Source organism: Planococcus citri, chromosome 1 (assembly GCF_950023065.1).
Source record: "Planococcus citri chromosome 1, ihPlaCitr1.1, whole genome shotgun sequence".
In the NCBI taxonomy this organism is placed as follows: domain Eukaryota; kingdom Metazoa; phylum Arthropoda; class Insecta; order Hemiptera; family Pseudococcidae; genus Planococcus; species Planococcus citri.
This window is the reverse complement of record NC_088677.1, coordinates 33,129,169-33,148,108: the sequence shown is the minus strand read 5'-3', so window position 1 is coordinate 33,148,108 and position 18,940 is coordinate 33,129,169. Positions and strand designations below refer to the sequence as shown.

The window sequence follows — 18,940 nt, the reverse complement described above, 5'->3', positions numbered from 1 at the left end:
TGAGCCCGAAGTTGTCGTTTTATTTTTATCTCGTTCCTCGTAATAAATTGTAACGAAGGAAGTGAAATTAAATTTTTACCGATAAAACCACTTGACCAGGATTCTATGGCCATACTATGTCAAAAATTTTTTTAAAATTTGAAATCAAAGTTAAGAAATCTGTAAGTGAAAGTTTCTTCTTTTAAATTTTGAAAAAAGTACAATTGTAGACACATCTGAAGTCTTGCCATTAATTCCTAAAACGAAAGCTATGGGTTCTGGAGCTGCTTTATGAAGGAACAATTTTGACATGCAATATGTGATCTGCGTAGCCTTGCCATACCTAATTTCTTAAGGCAAATGAATGTATTTTGATGGATAATTGTTGAATATGATATACATATTCAATTTGCATTTTGCACCACGAAAATAATGAAATTTCACCAAAATTATAGGCAAAATTCAATCCACCGATATTTGGTAGTTTTAAATGATTTTGACGCTTCTTAAAATACATTTTTATACCATTTCAATATGTTTCAACGAAGTTCTATGTAATTTTATGTGAATTTCGACGATGAAATAATTCAAGGAAAACTTTAAGAGTCACTTTTTATTCGAGTGACCATTTCGCTAAAATTTTTATGGTTCATATGTTTCAGGCACATCTTTTTCTGATTTCTAATGGTGAACTGGAAAACATTCTTAAAAGTATGTCGAGGGGTAGATACCTATTCCAGATCAACTTTCAACTATCAGTAAATATTATAGCAGGTCTAGGTAGGTACCTATATCTTTATAGTCGCTTTTGTGGATAGTTTCTTTTTTCAAATAATCGCGAATGTCTCGAAAAGGTCTTTGACCTATTTATACTTCTCAATGAGTTTCTGTCTCGTAATTCTTTTTTTTTTCAATCTGAATTCATTTTAAAATTATCAATACAGCAGGAATTCTTTCCTTTTTATTGAAAACTTCCCATCGTCTTTCAAAAGCCAGAAAATGAGAACGCAAATATGAATAAATAAACGTTTAGTCGTTGAAAAGCATTGAAAAAATCTACAATTCTCAAATTAATAAATCTGGATGAATTAAATCCGCGTCATTAACTTGATTACACGCCAATGATTTATTTCAAATTGAAAACTATAAGCAAAGCAAAGAGTCATTTTGTAAGATACGAATGAAATCGCAACTTCTCAGCGATTTTTTTCCACACCACGGTTTTCAATTCATCCATCCAAAACGCCAAACTCTTTAAAACTTTTTTTCCAAGCCCTTATCTGAGCGAGAGAAAAAAAAACTACGATAAAATTAACTTTGAAATTTTCTTTAAAAAAATCTTAATTCTTCAGAAAAGCCATTGATGTGTTTCTCCTCCTTGAAAAAATATCCTTTTGAAAATCTCGGCGAATAAAAACACACGTATGATATTCATTCGTGTATAAGATTTGTGTACCGTTTGATCATAATGCCCATCCCTTTCTAGAAATCCGTTTTAAGGAGGAGCGAAAACCCGAACCCTTCTATTTTGGCACGTAAACTTGACCTTTTTATGCAGCTAACCCGTTACACGACTACTTCAAACTGAATTAATTAGCTCGGCTGAGAGAGAAGAAGCGAAAAAAGAAGGAAAACACTCATGTCGAGACAATTTTACTTTTCAACCTTCAGTTTAGTTTTGAATTTTGAAAGAAAATTGTCATCAAAGTGCATACAAATCGTTGATAACTATATTCGCGCGATGGTGGAAAACTTCTGAGTGCGAGTTTTTTTTATTCGCGTGTTTTTTCAACTTGCTGCATTATTCGGTTGAAATAATTGGAATATCTTTCAAAGTTTATCTGAATATTTATAATTAGCTGGCTTTTGCGAATGCTCTTTTAATGCATGCGTCTTTTTTCAGCTTATTCGTGTAGTTCTAGATGAAGATAATTTCTTTAGATTAAACTTTTCACGCTATTTTGATCCGAAATAAAATCAAGTGCTCTTACAACTCGTGTAAATTAAAACTGAAATTTTAAATAGGTATCTAGATCGAGTGTGCGAAAAAGAAATTAAGAAATCGAATCTAAATTAAAGAAAGTTACGCTTTGAAAAGTTTTTTTCATTTTATTACTTCGCCTTACAGAAAGAAAAAAAAGTAGCGAAATAGCATTTTATTCGAATCTATCGAAGTATTCGCAAATTGTTTATAAAACGATTAGTCGACGAGTGTTTCGATAGTTTGGGGAAAGAAAGTTGAAAAGTTTTAAAAAATTGAAGTAGTCCGCTGCATGCTTATACGCTTTCGCTTTCGGCTTTTTAATTTTAAAAATCGCTTTATAATTTAACGTAGAATTAGTTTATTAATCATTTCTTCTTTTTTTTTCAAACATGGACGAATGCGTGGTGGAATCGTCGCCGAAACGAATGAAAATTTCAAACGAGCCAAATCTAGGCGCTTTGAATCTAACAATAAATTCGGAATATCATCGAACGACACTGGAGAAACCCAGCGAACAAAATGTCGATAACAGGAAGTTCGTTCAAACTAACACACTCGAAATGAAGAAGAAATTTCAACAATGGGTTTTGGAAACGTACAGAGATGCATCGAAAACAAAAACCATAACGGCGAAAAAGTACGAAAGAATTGTGAAAACTCTTCGTGGCGAGATAAAAAACTGCGCGGAAAACTCGAAATTTCGATTCTGGATGAAGTGCAAAGGGTTCAAACTGGAATCCGAAGGGGATAATAAAACGCTCTACGTTTTGGATAAAAAGGTAAATTGTTTTTTATTTTAAAAAAAATTTTTTCACCCAATTTAAAAATCATGTTAGCTAAATGGAAAACAACCATTAATATTGAGATAAAATTATCGTCGCGAGTTTTTTTTTATCACGCCTACGTATCTCTATCCAGGCTTCTTGCATTAAGAATGGCTTAAAAATTTAACCCATTTTGTGAATTTATAACGTTCGTGTAATTCCATAAGGATAACATTTCAATACTAAAAGTGATAAGTTACCTGTTGGAAAAATTTTTCAAAGCGTCTTATATATAATTTCTTTTAATTCTACGTAAAAAAAAAAGAAACTTTAACGTATAACTTTACTGCACTAAAATGTCTTCGTATATGATAAAATTCGTCGTAATTTGTTTAATATGCAATAATAACTTCTGTGTAAAGGCAAATTTATCATCCACTTTTTCGCATATTTCAAAACTATTATTCGAGTAGACCATCTTCACCCCCTCTTCTTCATCTCTATATCTTTCCTTTCACTACAACATCTGTGAAAACCTTATAAAACTTCTTCGTTCGGGTGTTTCGAATTTCGATTCGAGAAAAAAATTTGTTCGCTTTCACTGGCTGTATTTATTTATTTTCTTAAAAACCGATACGTTCTTCGAGACGATGAAAAATAATTACCGTTCTATAAACAAGGCTTTCTCTTTAATGCGGCGACGAAAAATTAAATCGAAATAAATTTAGAAATAACCGCAGGCCTTTTTCAAAGAAATCAACTTTTTTACGCAAAAAGTTTTCACGTCAAGACCACAATAAATCTTTTTAGCGATTGGTTGGGCCTGTAGCTGAGTAATTAAAAATTAATACCTACTTGTTGCTGTTTATAGGTAAAATATACGGGGGTATAGGCAATTTGACATAAAAATCGATTCTGTTTAATGGACAGGTATGAGCATAAGTAAATTATACTTCTTTAGATGTTGGTTTTTAACGTCGTTGGTTAAATTAATGAATTCAAATATCTACAATTTTTCATGAAAATTTATCCATGTTTAAAATTCAAAAATTCTTCAAAAATCGAAAAAATAATGAAATTTAATTCAAAATTTGGTAATGGGTAATTCTCAAAAAGTAGTAAATTTTGTGTCCACAGCAAATTTCTCAATGGTTTTAGCATGATTTTTTTTGTTGGTCCATACAAGCATCACCTCCCTCACATTTTACACTTGATATTGAGCTGTTCAGCCCCCCTTTCATTGGTGTACATTCGATTTTATACCCCAAATGTCCTTCGACTTGCCTGTCTCACACCATATTTTTGAAAATAAATGACTGTTATAAAGCGTTATAAAATCCTTTTTTTTTTTTTGGAAAAATTGACACATTCTCATCAAGTCATCATCATAGAACACTAAGGTATATTATTGTGCAAATTGCAATCTCAATAAGTCCATAGGAAGCTCACATTTCACATTTGAAAACTGTCTCACAGTTTTTGCGCCAATTTTAGAGCAATTTTTAATTATTTTTGCTGACTTCCCAATCCAACATTTTTTTCTCATCTGGTGAGTGGCTGAACTGGTTCACTGTTCTCATAGAAATCTTACCCCGCACCGTTTTTTTAAAGCCCTACTTAACAGCTCGTTCTAATCGTATTAATCTGTGAAGTTTTGATGTGTGGAAAAAAATATGTCCTTCGGCTTGCCTTTTTATTTACCCTGATGAAGCCGCCAAAAACGATAATTGAGAAAGGGAACTTATTCTACATGATAAGTACACATTTATTACGTGTTAAAAATCAAATAATGTCCAGTAAGTAAGGCTAGAAACAAAAAAACGTTGAGATTGTTCTTCGGCTTGTCCAAATTTCAGACAGCCGTACTTTTATCGCGCTAGTCGAGATATTACACGATAATACAAGCAAAATTTGACATTTTCCCCTCCCTACACCTCGCCACCACCCCCACCAAAAAAATTAGTCCAGATTCGAACTTTGTGGCCTCAAAAACATCATATCGACATATTACGCAATTATATAAGCAAAATTTGACATTTTCCCTCTCCCCACGCCTCACTCCCCACCTCTAAAATAACTCCAGATTCGAATTCTACGACCTCAAAAACATATCAATCGTCACATTACCCATCGATAAGGGTCGAATCCTAATTATCGCCGTTTTAGGGGGGGTCAGGGCCCACACCGGGGGGATTGAATTGAGGCCAACACTAGAAAAGGGATCTGGGACACGTATACAAATGATTCCCACTTGAAATTTTCCAAAAAAATGATTTTAGTTTTTCAAAATTATGCATATCAAAATTGACTTTTTTTTGAGAATTACTCAAATGCATTTTCTTGGCGTTTTTTTTTTTCAGTTTAAAGATTTTGCTATTGTAGAGGGAAAGGAGGATGGAAAAATAAGAAAATAAAAATTCTTGAGAATTTTTTGTTAAAAATCAAACAAACTCACACAGGAGCCCATGATTCAATCTTTTTATATCTACTTGAAAAAAAATACATGACCCAGTTGAGGGGCTGGTTCAAAAAAGCGTCAATGAAAATTTTTTCAAAGCTTCAATGAAAGCTCAAGACCAAGTTTTGGAAACAAATTCGATTTAAATAAACAAATCGAGTACCCGAAAATACGATGGATTAATTTCATTTCTCGAGATTTTTTCTATAAAAATATTCAACCAAAGTGTCGAGTTCAGCTTTGACATATGTAGGTGCGTTCTAAATGAACCCTTCAATTTTCAATTTGATCCGTCAAACTTAACGAGACATGCACCTTAAATTTTGAATACAACTAAGCGAAACTCCTACATTTTCACACAGTTCTTGTTGCTGTTTTGTTGCATTTAAATTTGCATATTGTTAATAGGTTCGTATTTATGCCTCAATGTTATTCTATTACGTACAAGTTGGCCTATTAGTCACATACCCTTCCCCTATAATAATCAGTTTCATTCTTAAGCTACCCTACCCAACTAACAGGTTTCATTATCTAAAGTTTACAATCACATATTCTATCGCCAATCCATTTTGAAAACGTGTTCATGTTTTAATACACCTTATTCATCATACTTTTTTCTTAATTTTAAAATATACAAAGGCCTACAACCTACTGATAAATCCTTGAGCATCCAAAATTGAACAATTTTACCAAAAAAAAGTGAAAAATAATAACATTACTCGTAATATGGTGCTTTATTTTCACTTTTTTCGCATATGTATCTACTTTTTCATTTACTTGGGCAGGCATTTTTGTCACCTGATTTTCGTGCAAAATTCATATAGGATAGTCAGAAAGACAGATGTATTTTCGATGATTTTTTTTCTGAGAAAATTCTCGCATTACTCTCGAAGTATGTATAGGTAATTAACGTGGTGTTAAATTTGCGCAGAGCAACATCTTTAGTGGCGAACTACCATTAATCATTCATGTTATTAAGTTTAGGATAGGTACTATATTGAAAATTTTTCGCAATAAAAATCTTGCCAGAATTGGAAAACTTTTGAGGTGAACGAGGTCCTTTCATTTATGGCGAATGTAATTAGTTTGCATAACAGTAAATTAAACGCCATAACTTTTTTTTTTTTTGATACTTGCGTCGCGTCATATCCAACTTTTAAACTTATTATCAAAACTTAGGAGAGAAACATTTCGCTAAACGTGCTCACTTTTAGTTCGCGCCAACTAAAAACGATTTTCCGCCATGTAAAAAAAAAAAAGGTGGGAAAACGTTTTATTTTTTTGTAAGGGAAGAAGGTTGAAATTCTTACAATGTGATGCGAGTGCCTACCTATATCTTGGAATATCGATTTTATTCAACTTCATTAATATAACATAAATTATTATTAAAAATGCAATATGAATAACAACCAAGTAGGTACCTATACCTACGTGTATAATGGAAAAAAATCGCTAAAAAGTTATTTTATGAATTTTGGCCAAGTTGAAAAAAACCTCATTAATTTTAGGTACCTAGGTACCTATATTTTTATTTACAAAAATATTACGACGATAGTACGATGAAGTAGCCACTCTATACATAATGGTGTACAGCTATAGAAATTTTAATTACTGAGTAAAGTTTTAAGGGTTATTTCTGGTACAAAAGTTAAAACTATACCAAAGCACTATCGACTAATAATGCGTAAGGAAGTTTACAAAATGTTTGTGTTGTTGGCGATGGTCCTTATTTTCATAAAGTTCATAACGAAAATGGCAAGATAAGCTGAGTTTAGTTTGGTTTGTTCCGGTATTAAATTTTGCTTTATAGTCGTGATTTTCAATAATTCGTCCTTTGAATACATTAATATAAAATATCATTCATCTCTGGGTAGAATTAAACCATTTAAAAGAGCTATTTAGATTTCCGCTTGTTGGTAAATTGGTATAGAGGACAGGTAGGTAGGCATTTAAAAAAAAGTAATGAGGTGAAAAAAGATAGGTATGCTTAGTAGATTGGAAAAAGTGTGATACTCGGTTTGTGAACTACTGAACCCTTGAAAATTAATATACATCCGAAAGCCAAAAGCTATTTGTTTAATGTTGCAAAATAAATAATTCCCTTCTTCTCGGCTATGTAGCCATACTGTTCACCCTTTTTAAAAAGCTATAATTCATAATTTTTAATTTTCAGAAGATTACGTGTCATGAATTTGTAATAAGTTGAAAAAGTGTTATAATTCAAAACACTTTAAGATCAACTGAACTGCGTTTATTTGAAACAAGAACGCAACGCAGTTTCGCTATATAATTTTCTCTTCTTCTCTCTGTTCCCTCTTTCTGTCTCTTTTTTTGATGATAAAAGCCCTTTTTATGTCAAATTACAGCTTAAAATGTTTTACTAGGTATAAAAAATGGAAACTGACATCAGATAACCGAATGGAAAAATGGTCTAGTTGAACTTTTTTCATTTTATTTCATCTCGTAAGCTTGACCATTCCAAGTCCCAAGATAATTTGTTGGAAATATTTTATCCTAGGGGTTGAAAATAGTATTTATTGGTGTAAGCTTATATCAAGCTACACGTACGAGTAATTTTCGTGTTACAGAATTTTACTGACGTATTAATCGTGAAAATATTCGAATTTTTTCAATTTTTGATAAAAATAATAAAGTTTAGGAATTACTAGAAAATGGAATGAAAATGGATATTTCATTTAAATTATCGCGATATTCATCTAAATGTACATATATTTTCCAGTCATGAGCTAGAAAGCATTTTTTTCATTTTATTTTTTTTTTAGAAAGAGAGTTAAAGCAATAAAATATCTTCTAAAAATCACAATATCATTCAATTTTTTTCGAATTTTTCGTTAGTTTTTTTAATTCTAAAGAAGCATTTGTGAGCCTGGGTGCCAACCTCCAATTTCTATTGTGGCAGTTTTCCAGGTTTCGGATAAAGAAAAATAAAAAAAAAATAAAAATGTCCAAGAATACCTACACTACTAGACTAAATTTCAAAAATCCACTGGAGGCTCTGAAACAGCTCGAAACTCTCATCATCATTTTAATTTAATAGGTTAAGTGATTGAACTAAAATTTGATCTAGAAGGATGAAATTTGGAATATATCCTATTTTCAACCTGCCAAATCGATTAGAAACTGTTTCAAACCATTTTGAGCAGTTCTGGAGCTTCCAGCAGATTTTTGAAATTTGAAATTTCCACAAAATTTCATCAAAAGCAGTTGGAAAGCTAAAATTTACTCTGTAAACTAATTTTAATGCATTATGAAGAAGACTACCGGTAGATTTCAAGTTGTTTTGGAGCCTCCAGCGACTTTTTGGAAATAACCGGAGCCTCCAGTAGATTTATAAACTCTCAAAATTCCCATAAAATTTTACCAAACAGAGACATCCCATTTTTGACATTATTCTGAGGTGGATCGCAGGCAGTTTCAATCCATTTTGGAGCCTCCAGTAGATTTTTAGAATCTTCTGTTTTTCAAAAAATGTCACAAAATCTATCCGAATCAACTTTCGGCTTTCCAACTCCATTTGATGAAATTTTGTTTTGTAGAAATTGCAAGATTCAAAAATTTACTGGAGGCTCTAGTAATTTCTAAAAACTCGCTGATGTCTACAAAACAACTTGAAATTTACTTGCAGTCGACTTCATAGTATATTAAAATTAGTTTACAGAATGAATTTCAGCTTTTCAACTCCATTTGATAAAATTTTGTAGAAATTTCAAGTTTCAAAAATCTACTGGAGGCTCCAAGAATTTTCAAAAAGTCGCTGGTGGCCACAAAATGACTCAAACCCACCAGCAGTCGACTTAATAGCGTGTATAAATTGGATTGCAGCGTTAATTTCCGCTTCCCAAAACTTTCTTTTCATGAAATTTTGTGGGATTTTCAATTTTCAAAATGGCAGGATTAAATTTTCTCCCGCCAAATTGATTAAAATGTTTTCAGGAGAGATTTGAAATCGCTAGAGGAAAATAAACTCCTGCTGAAGACATGCTGGAGGGTCCAGATCGAGTCAAAAATACTTATTTTTAAAGTAATTTTTTGCAAAAATTGACGATTTTGGATTTTTGTTTTGAATTTGAGGTTTAAAATTTTTGAAAAAATGTTATTTCCACTCTGTCACCTCGAATTTGTGATTCATCTGCCCTAGTCGATTCGGAATGTCGAACTTATAAGAATAAATTTTCAGCTGCCGCAAGAGCAATTTTAAATCGCCGAAGAAAAGTAAATATTTTTTTTGTTTCATTACAGGACGAGGGTATAAAATACAAGAAAGTGGCCATCGTTGAAAATTTTTTCGACATCATTTACAACGTACATGTGAACGAAGGTGCTCGTGGAATTCAACATGCTGGTCAGAAACGAACTCATAAATCGGTTAGTTTGATGTTTTGAATATTCATTTCTACTTTCAAATCATCTAAAGTACCTACCTAACACTATGTTAGTTTGTTTTGAATGTATCTGCGCAGTCTTTCAAACAATTTTTTATTTTAAAAAGCTCGAAATTATTCATATTTTAAAATAATTCGCAATCTTTCATCAACTGCGAAAAGTTTTTCATTATGCTGACGTTACAGCTAGTTATTCAAGTTTTATCAAATGTAGACAGGTATTCCCTTAACTTATAAAATATGCAACACTTTTTGAGGCAGTCAAAAGATATAGCATAGTGTGCTTTCTCAAGGAATAATTCAACATTCCTATTATTAGCACGAATACACGAGTAGGTATGGTAAATTTCCCGAAACTTCAGGCGTTCTATTGCAATTACTGACAATGCAATTGTACTGTACGAGTAGGTAGTCTACAACATTCAATTGTACCTAATTTAAATCTCATGTTGTGTATTCCAGATCACCGAAACGTACGCTTTTCTGCCTCGAGAAGCGGTAACGAAATTCCTGTTATGCTGCGTCGATTGTCAAAAACGAATTACCGAAGATCGCAAACATTCGCCATTAGCATCATCGTCATCGTCACATGATTCGGCATTACAGAATAGCGCAATTAACGATACTTCGAATTCATTAAACGAACTTTCAAAGAATAAAACCATTACGCGAGTTGACAATAATATTTTCGAGTGTTACCCTACTTCGAAAACCGAACCGTACGAGAATAAATCAACGGACGTATCGAGTAGTAGAAAAACATTTGAAAATAACAATAACATATTTAACGAAACTAAAGACTGCATTGTAACTCCTAATGTAACCATTAACTTTAACTCTAACTCGAATGCTGCTGATTCAATTACGCAACAAAATACTCTAATGACACCTATTTCTCTAAATGACGATTTTAATACCGACAGAATGAGAATTAGGAAACGTAAACGAAAATTTACTAGAAAAATTGTCAGACCTAGGGTGAATGTTGATCCATGTGACGTGACGTATGATCCCAGAGATTCGGTTGATTTTCTCACCAGTACTCCGCGTGAAAATTGTGATATTGAAGCCAATTTTGCAGCTTGTCGAGCAGAATCATCCAACGATAGTTTAATTCAACGGATGCAACCACCGAATGAACAAGTACGTTTTTTTTCTAAATTAAAATCTAAGCAAATCTGTTCTTGATTGAAAATCTAAATATTACACGTGATTATGCGAGCCAATTTTATCAATGCTATCAACCTTGTGCTTCTCTTATATCCGGTATTTGGAAACTAGTATCATAAAAGAAGGGGATGTCCACCTGCGTTCTTACAAACTTTCAACCCTAATACAAAAATTACCGTCCATCATACCGAATAACAACTTGACCGACGAGTTACTTCAAATCTTTAAGTAGGCAAATCTATTCACAGTTATGTGCTTTGAGTTGTCGCTTCTCAGTTTCGTAAGTTGAATTAAAATCGAATAGCAGAAATTCAAACATTCATAGGTGCTTAAGTACTTACTTATTTTTAAAAACCAAAGTGAAAACAAAAATAAAAAATTTTTATAAAAAAAATAGGTATATAATTTTTTTTAAAATTGGCAAAAAATAAAAAATTGAGAGAATGATATATTTTTTTAGAATACCTATTTAAATCAATTTTCCGCAATATTTTGAGGAATTATGGCAAAACTTTATCAATTTTCAACATGTTTCACTTCAATGGAAAAAATTTTGAGAATATGTGAAATCTTTTTTGTGGCATGACGATTGAAATTTCTGAATAATTTACCTTATTTATTTACACCTTGTGTTGTTTCATCTTTGGCCTGCAGAATTTCCAAGTAAATTATCAGATCATTTATTTACACGTTTCATGTTTAGCCTGCAGAATTTCCAAGTAAATTATCAGATCGCTGTTATAGAATAACATAAGAAATATTGATCTTTTTTATCATGTAAGTTCAAAAAATTGCCAAAAAATTAAATGATGAAAAAAAAAACAGACTCGATCTAAAAATCAATTTCATTCTATGGAGTTTTTCAAAAATCAAGTACGACGACCATATGCAAACAGATTAAACTTTTTATTAGGTACCTAAATATGATTTCATCGCAACCGTAAACTTCTGTTAGGTAACCGTAAAAACCTCGAAAATGAATCCACATTACTCGCAAGAACAATTCATAAAATCATAGGTACATACCTACCTGTAAGGTTATCAACATTTTCCACAAAATTCACTGTTGCGCACTCGGAAATAGCGGATATAAAATATTTAGAGCTTTCGACAAAAGCTTATTGAAGCTATAGCAAGATAAAGAGAAAGCTGCGGAGCAAAAATACCTACCGAAGTTTCATAACATCGTCTAGAAATCGTATTAAAAGTCCGATATAAATAAAGGTAAAAAACATAATCTTTTTTACTACGTATTTTTTTTTTCAGTGCATGGAATTCTTCACTCAAAAATTCACCGACGACGATGTGAAATTCAATTTAAGCGAAAACATTGCGAGATTCGATGCGATGGAAAGTAACTCGACAGAATGTACCAACGAAACAACACCCGAAGAGAAATCAAATTTCAACATTTCAACAAAATGCTGTCCCTATTTAAGCAAAATCTCGGAAATTATTTTTAATCCTGTTAAATACGCGATATCCAGAAAAAGGTAACGGTACATTAGATAAACCTCGCTGATTACTGTATAAGGTTTTCGCGTAAAATTTCATTAACGAGATACCTAATTATTTTGATCATTTAGAAAAAATTGCATATCTATTTCGAACGAAGAAGATTTTTTGGAACAACAAGCAGGTAAATGAGATTATTATAATTACGTCGAATACTTAATAACTTTGGAATTTGGCGGTACACTTGGTTATTTGCGAACTTAATGACAATATTCCCGTTGTGATTTCAGTTAATTTGGTATTAAAGGCTCAAGAGCTAGGAGCTGTAGAAAGTAAATTAACTGAAAATGAGAAGCAACAGATATCGCAGAAAGTATACAACTTGAGGATTATTAGTTTTTTTCTAAATTACGCCGCTGATTTGATGTTGAAATCGTTGGCTCATGAAATTTAATTTTAATTAGGTCAATTATTGTTTTTTGTTATAGAAAATTTTTTATTTTTGGAAAAACTGAGAGGAAACATTTTAAAAATATATTAGATTTTTTTAAATGTAGGTACCTACTGACTTTTTCATTTTCTGGTGTTTTGGTTACTATTTCTTATTTTTTTTATTTTTTAATATTGTGATGTTACTTGCATAATTTGAAATTCGAGAAAACGACGTGTTATTCAATCGCCAAAGACAAATGATCCGCATAATTATACCTAATTACATAAGAATAATATTCACTGATTCCATGCGGAAAAATGAGGGTAAAAAATAAAGAAAATAGCATCATTCGATATCACATCGGACGAATTACGTTACATGGAAGAAAATGACCTTCGAGATCGAATGAATTTACTTGTCCCTTTAAGTATATCAAAATTAATCCGCACCCACTCAAAGTTCAACACTCACGTGATTTTAGATTTGTTGCATCATCCGATGAAATTTTGGAAAATGTGACCAAAACACTCTTCATATTACGTATTAGAAATATTTTAATTAAAATTTCACGTTTTAGTACAACTTCGTTATCGTTTAGTGCTTTACACATGACAACGACTTAAATTACACAAGTTGCTTTTGAAGCACGTATACAATAGACTATACCTACCTACATTTTTTTTCTACATGATGAGCATTCCACTCGACTAATAAGTTTTGACGCGTGGAAATTTTACCCAAAATGTGAAGAGCTCTGAGAAAAGATACCTAGATAATTATCTAGGTACGTCTTACGATATGTACGTCTATATAGTGAGTTCAAAATTTCAGACGCGTTTTACTTTGAAATGGGTAATGCTATCGATCTGAATCTTGTGAATTTATTAATGGCATTGAGCATTCAGATTTTCAAAGAAAAATTCGATGACTTTTGTTTGAAAAATGATAATCTTCGACCTCTATACATAAACAGGGAAAAAATAGGGAATGTCCATTGTTTGATTTTGAGCTAAAATTTATAGAGCAAAACATGACCACCTCTAGCAACAAAAACAAAAGCAACAATCGAAAAATTAAGATCATCGACCCAACCGAAGGCATTTTAACAAAATACCTCAAATTTGGGACTTGAATTCAGTTTGAGATTAAATTAGAGAGAGGGAGGTCGACCTCGACTCAAAATTCGTGGGTGCCCAAATTTTTAGGAGGGGATGAAGGCAGATGAAAAAAGTCGAAAACTAAACATCAATTGGAAAGAAATCAAAAAGAGCAAAGTGGATTTTTTTCTATCGAAAGTCAATGTTTCAGTTTTCAGAGCTCTTCATAAAATTTTTATAGGTGAATAAAGATCAATTTGAATCTGCAGAAAAAATGTCTGGTAGTTTAATCGATTTCCAAATTTAAAAAATAGAATAGTTTTGTTTAGACTCATTCATAATTTTTCACCTTTACAAGCAAATGTAATGAATGGCTTATTTTTGTCAAAAGGGGGTAAGTAAAAAAAATTGTCAAAAAGTCCATAAAATGAACAAAAAATTGTCGTTATTCTTGGTAACAATAAAGTAACCTCACCAACCCCCTCCCCAGTACAACCTTTAAAATGTACAGTTAATTTGTTTTTTAAAAAGTAAGTAGCCATCTAATTTTTTTAATTAAAAAAAAACCAGTTTTTTAGAAAAATCATTTTGGAAACATTTTTAAAATACAATTTTTTGATTTCTTTCATGCCTTAATTTTTTTTTGAACCCCCCCCCCTAACCCTCTGAGAACATTTTTGCCATGCTATTGTGTCGTGGAGAATCACATCATGAGATATTTTTCTGCTTTTCAAGTAGAATTCATGGTAGTTACGATGAAAGTACAGAATAGATACTTTTTTATTCTTCTAAAAATAAAAATTGAAAATACACTTTTTCAACAAATACCACAACGTTATGTTGATTTATGATGTCAAAGTCAAATCCCTTTTTACTATTGATTCAGCAATGAAAGCTTGATTTCTACAATACCGTCCAGCACAGATAGAAGTGGGGGAGGGGGGTTTGAAACAAAACTGAAACAAGCAATATACCCACTCCCCTTTTCTTGGAAAAAATAATCTTAAAATTGGAAAAATTAAGATCTAACTTAAAAATGGTTTAAAATTATGTGTGTATGTGTGTTTTTTTTGTTTTTGTTTTTTTTTTTTTAAATGTAACAAAAAGAAAAATTTTAAAAGGTCACTTGTTCGGCAATTATAATTTTTTTTGTTTTTCATCTTTGAAAATCAATATTTTTTCCAAATTAATGCTCCCTAAACGATTGGTAAATAATTTTCCTTCACGAAACAGAAAACTATTTACCTATTTGTTTAGTAATGATAAAATTGCCAATCTTATTTGTGGCTCTCCTTGAAAAAGTTGAAAATCATCTTACAGGTTCTCCACGACGACCGCATAAAATTTTTACTGAAGCTTTGAAAAATAAAAATGTAAAAAAATCAAGATTTATTTTTAAATTTCGAAAAATATTTTTTCAATCCTTTCAAAATTTTGAAATGAAGGGAAGAGGGAAAGAATTATTTTCTCTCTGGGACACATTCATATTAGAAATTCAATTTCATCTTGAGGTAGGTAGAATTTTTTTAGTAACTGTTAAGAATTAATTTTAAGATTGGAAAAAAGTGCACAAAAATTTTTTATTAAAAAAAAAATTGATAAACGTAACAGGAATTTTGGCTTAAAGTAGGTACCTAATACTTTTTTATGTTCCCTTATTTGTTGTGAGTTCACCAAGACTGCAAAAAAAAAAACAGTCAAACAGTCATGCAGCAAAATGACTCATTTCCTGGGGGGGGGGGGGGGGAGGGGACAACAGTAGCAATACGTTTTGTATTTTTTCATGCTTTCATAAATTTCTAATACTTATTAGTAGGTAAGGTACCTATATAGATGTATAAATATAATTTGTTTATTTAAAACATCAAATTTTTAAAAAATGAAAACTTGAAAAAATTTGTGATTTTATTTTAAGAATGCTATATAATAATTAATTAGATAATTATAATTTGAAATATGACTGATTTTCGTTATTTAATTCTATTTAATTATTGTGATATAAATGCGATTGAACAATGTAAGTAGATTATTTTTTTTACACAACGAACAATTGCGTAATAAAAAATTAAAATTAAAATTTTTGCGATAATATGGAAAAAATTTAACGATTTTTTTATTTTAATTTTACCAATTACATTTGTCGACCAACTCGCTCGCAGATATACTTATTCATATCGCAAAACAAAGCATGCTCAAATTGTCGCATTTTCATTGTTTCAATTTCAAATATATACGTCGCGGAATTTACGTCAGAAAACAGTTGATTTCGTTAAAGTTTTGCCATAATGTACAATTTTCAAATACTTCATAAAGAGTGCCAAATAACTCGATGCAGTTTCTTTCATCACGTTGAGAACTTCGATACGGTTGAATTGTTTTCTCTAAATGTAAGGTAAAGTAAAGTACAAAATACTTGTAAGTATATTTCTGTAATACTTATTGCTCCGACTCTTTGTCTATTTTCAATTTTGCAAAACTGCTGATTGCCAACAGCTAATATTCCGGGCTATAAAAGTTTATCGAACAATTTGAAAATTGAACCTCATTCGTAGAGGAAAATGTGAAATGTAAGAATGTTTTTCTATCGTAGTACCTACTTTAGTAAGTAGGTATCTAGATGAAAATATGCGTCATTTAAATAGGAAATTCCTTCTCTATATCTTGTGAAAACATAAATATTTATTCTATTTTCCTATGATATCATCCACTATATAAGTATATTACCGATTGGAATTTATGCATTACGATGGAATTTAATTCTTACCTAAAAAGTGAAAAAATTCAAAAAAGAAAAACACATATTCTAGGTAATTCTGACTAGATTTGCATAAATTAAATGCACTCTTCTTTTCACACCTAATCATATACAGTAACAGTACGACGTCATAGCCGATGGGTGACTCTCGGAAACATGTACGTATAGATAATCAATGAACGCTGAAGAAGAATATGTTAGGCTAAAAAAAACGTTACCGTAATAACAATTATTCGACCGAAGGTAAATCGGATTAACTTGGTTAACTTCTAACGTAAGTGACTCATGATACATCATCTTTGCATCCAGTTTCAAATAACCCAGCACAACTGGAGGGTAGTGGTAGTGGCAAGGAATTGTTAACAACCTAGAACTACTCAGCCTACCACCTTTACTCGATCGGACTTGGAGTTTGTGTACGCGTGATTTAAAGTACCCGTTGTGCAGTGATCGGTGCGGTCGTACGATTAAATCGGTTTCAGTTTCGTGTATTTTTTTTCATCGCAATTCGATAAATTCATGCGCGTTGGTGTTTTGTGAATTGTGCTTGTGATTGGATTCGCCACTATTCAGCAATTCAGCAGTATTTTCACAAAAAGTAAGCGATACAGAAATTTTTAAAATAATTTTTCGAGCAATTATGATAAAAATTTTATATTTTTGCCATAATCGACTGTAGTTTTTGGTTATGCTACGAAATATGAAGCAAGCTAATACATACTTTTGACATGGATGGAACTTCTAGAGCTTGTTAAATAGGTATCTACATATGTAACGAGATTACGAGATGTGGGTAATAAAATCTCGGTGCAACCAGTTGCTGGTGATTTAATAGCTCAGGAAATATTTCTAAAATGTTGACCACCATACCTACATAAATTTAATCTAGTAACTGGGCTAAAGAATGGAATACTTTATGAAGGTACATCTATGTAGATCCAAACGTTGAATTTTGAATGTTTCTTTCATCAGGGTAAATGTCGCGAGTACAAGAAATGTGGTGATCTGGGCCCTGGGCGAAGAGCAGTGAAATTGATATTAATAAACTCTCTAAAATAGCCATGGTTCAATACCTGTGAAAAAAGTATTATCTATTGACGCTAAATAAAGAATGAAATCATAATAAGTGGAAAATATGAATAGATAAACAGCAACACAATAGTTTTAGTAAATAGGATTACACGCTACTGGTTAGGTACGTTTCAAGCGATGTCAAGTTCGATGACATAACAAAGAGAATGAATGGAATGTGTCTCCTTGCGACAGGTTCTCGATTAACACTTCTTATTTTACGAGCAAATATTGCAGAAAAATACTAATTACGTGGAAATTCTTGTGAGATTTTTACAGTGAAATGAGTTAGGGCTGTTAATTTATCGTAATGGAAATAGTTGATTCCAAAAAAAGATGATTTTTGAGTTATCCAGAAATGACAAATTTTTGGTTTCGAGTACTTTTTACTCATTTGCTTCGTGAAATTATAGGTTATCTCATTTTTTATGCGATTTTATAGTGGCCAAACACAGGGTAGCCGACCGGCCAATACGTAATGTTCCAAAAAAAAAAATCATTCAATAAATAACTGAACTCCAAAATCGAATGGACATGCAGAAAGATACAATCGACATAGTCTCAGTGCATGAGGACACTTCTTCTCTCATAACCTCAATTTCTTTTTAAACCCAGATTTGTTTACATTTTGTGGTAGGTCTTCAAATGCCATAGGACCTTTGAAGTAAATGAACTTGGAGAATGATGCAATCTGTAATTAGTATACTTAGTACATGAGGCTAATTCCCTTCTTTTCAACAACACCTTGCTTCTGAGAAGCAAGAGTCATTTTTTCTATTCTAATCATTTCTAGCTACAAAGTTCCTTATTTACCTTAACACTTTTCATCTCTAATGAAGCAACTATTCTTGAAATCTTGAAATTCATAGATTCGTTGACATTTTAGCAAAGACTCGAGAATGATCCCTCCCCTCTTATCTACGTAATTATCTTTAATATCACGCTCCAAAATTATTTGATTTTTCTTAATTTTTTCGTAGGACTGTTAATTTTTCAAAAGTATTCTTCGATGAAAAAAAATGAGATTTCAGTTAGAATTTTTACCGAGAAACGATTGATTTTTGCAGGAACTCGAATGGATTTGCAAAAAGATACATACAAGTACAATCAGACATGAGGATAATTTTCCCCTTCATCACCTCCTTTCATCCATACTGAAACAAGTGCTCTTTAAATTCATATTTTTGTTAATATATTTGGGAAGTGCAGGGGTCGTCAAACACTACAACTTTTGAAGCAAATGAATAAACTCAAGCACAGACAAAAATTGCTGCATGAGATTGATCTTGCTCCTTTCACTCCCCATAATGAAGTGATTGTTCTCACAGTCCAGATTTGTTTAGAAAAAGTTCTCAAATTCCAAAACTACTG

The 18,940-nt window shown here is 31.7% G+C and overlaps 2 protein-coding genes across 2 annotated transcripts in view; both read left to right on the top strand.

Moving 5' to 3' along the window:
* The first annotated feature begins 682 nt into the window (after window positions 1–682).
* Window positions 683–15,990, top strand: LOC135831476 (uncharacterized). Its single transcript, XM_065343989.1, has 6 exons — window positions 683–2,742; window positions 9,446–9,571; window positions 10,051–10,731; window positions 12,025–12,251; window positions 12,345–12,397; window positions 12,504–15,990. The coding sequence occupies exons 1-6, from the start codon at window positions 2,353–2,355 to the stop codon at window positions 12,665–12,667; spliced, it is 1,641 nt and encodes a 546-aa protein (XP_065200061.1). The 5' UTR covers window positions 683–2,352; the 3' UTR covers window positions 12,668–15,990.
* A 172-nt stretch (window positions 15,991–16,162) lies between these two features.
* The window catches only part of LOC135831473 (uncharacterized), a 31,405-nt gene continuing 28,627 nt past the window's right edge, over window positions 16,163–18,940 (top strand). The window contains exon 1 of the mRNA XM_065343986.1: window positions 16,163–17,096. The gene's annotated coding sequence lies outside the window, so the exon portion shown is untranslated. The remainder of the gene's footprint in view (window positions 17,097–18,940) is intronic.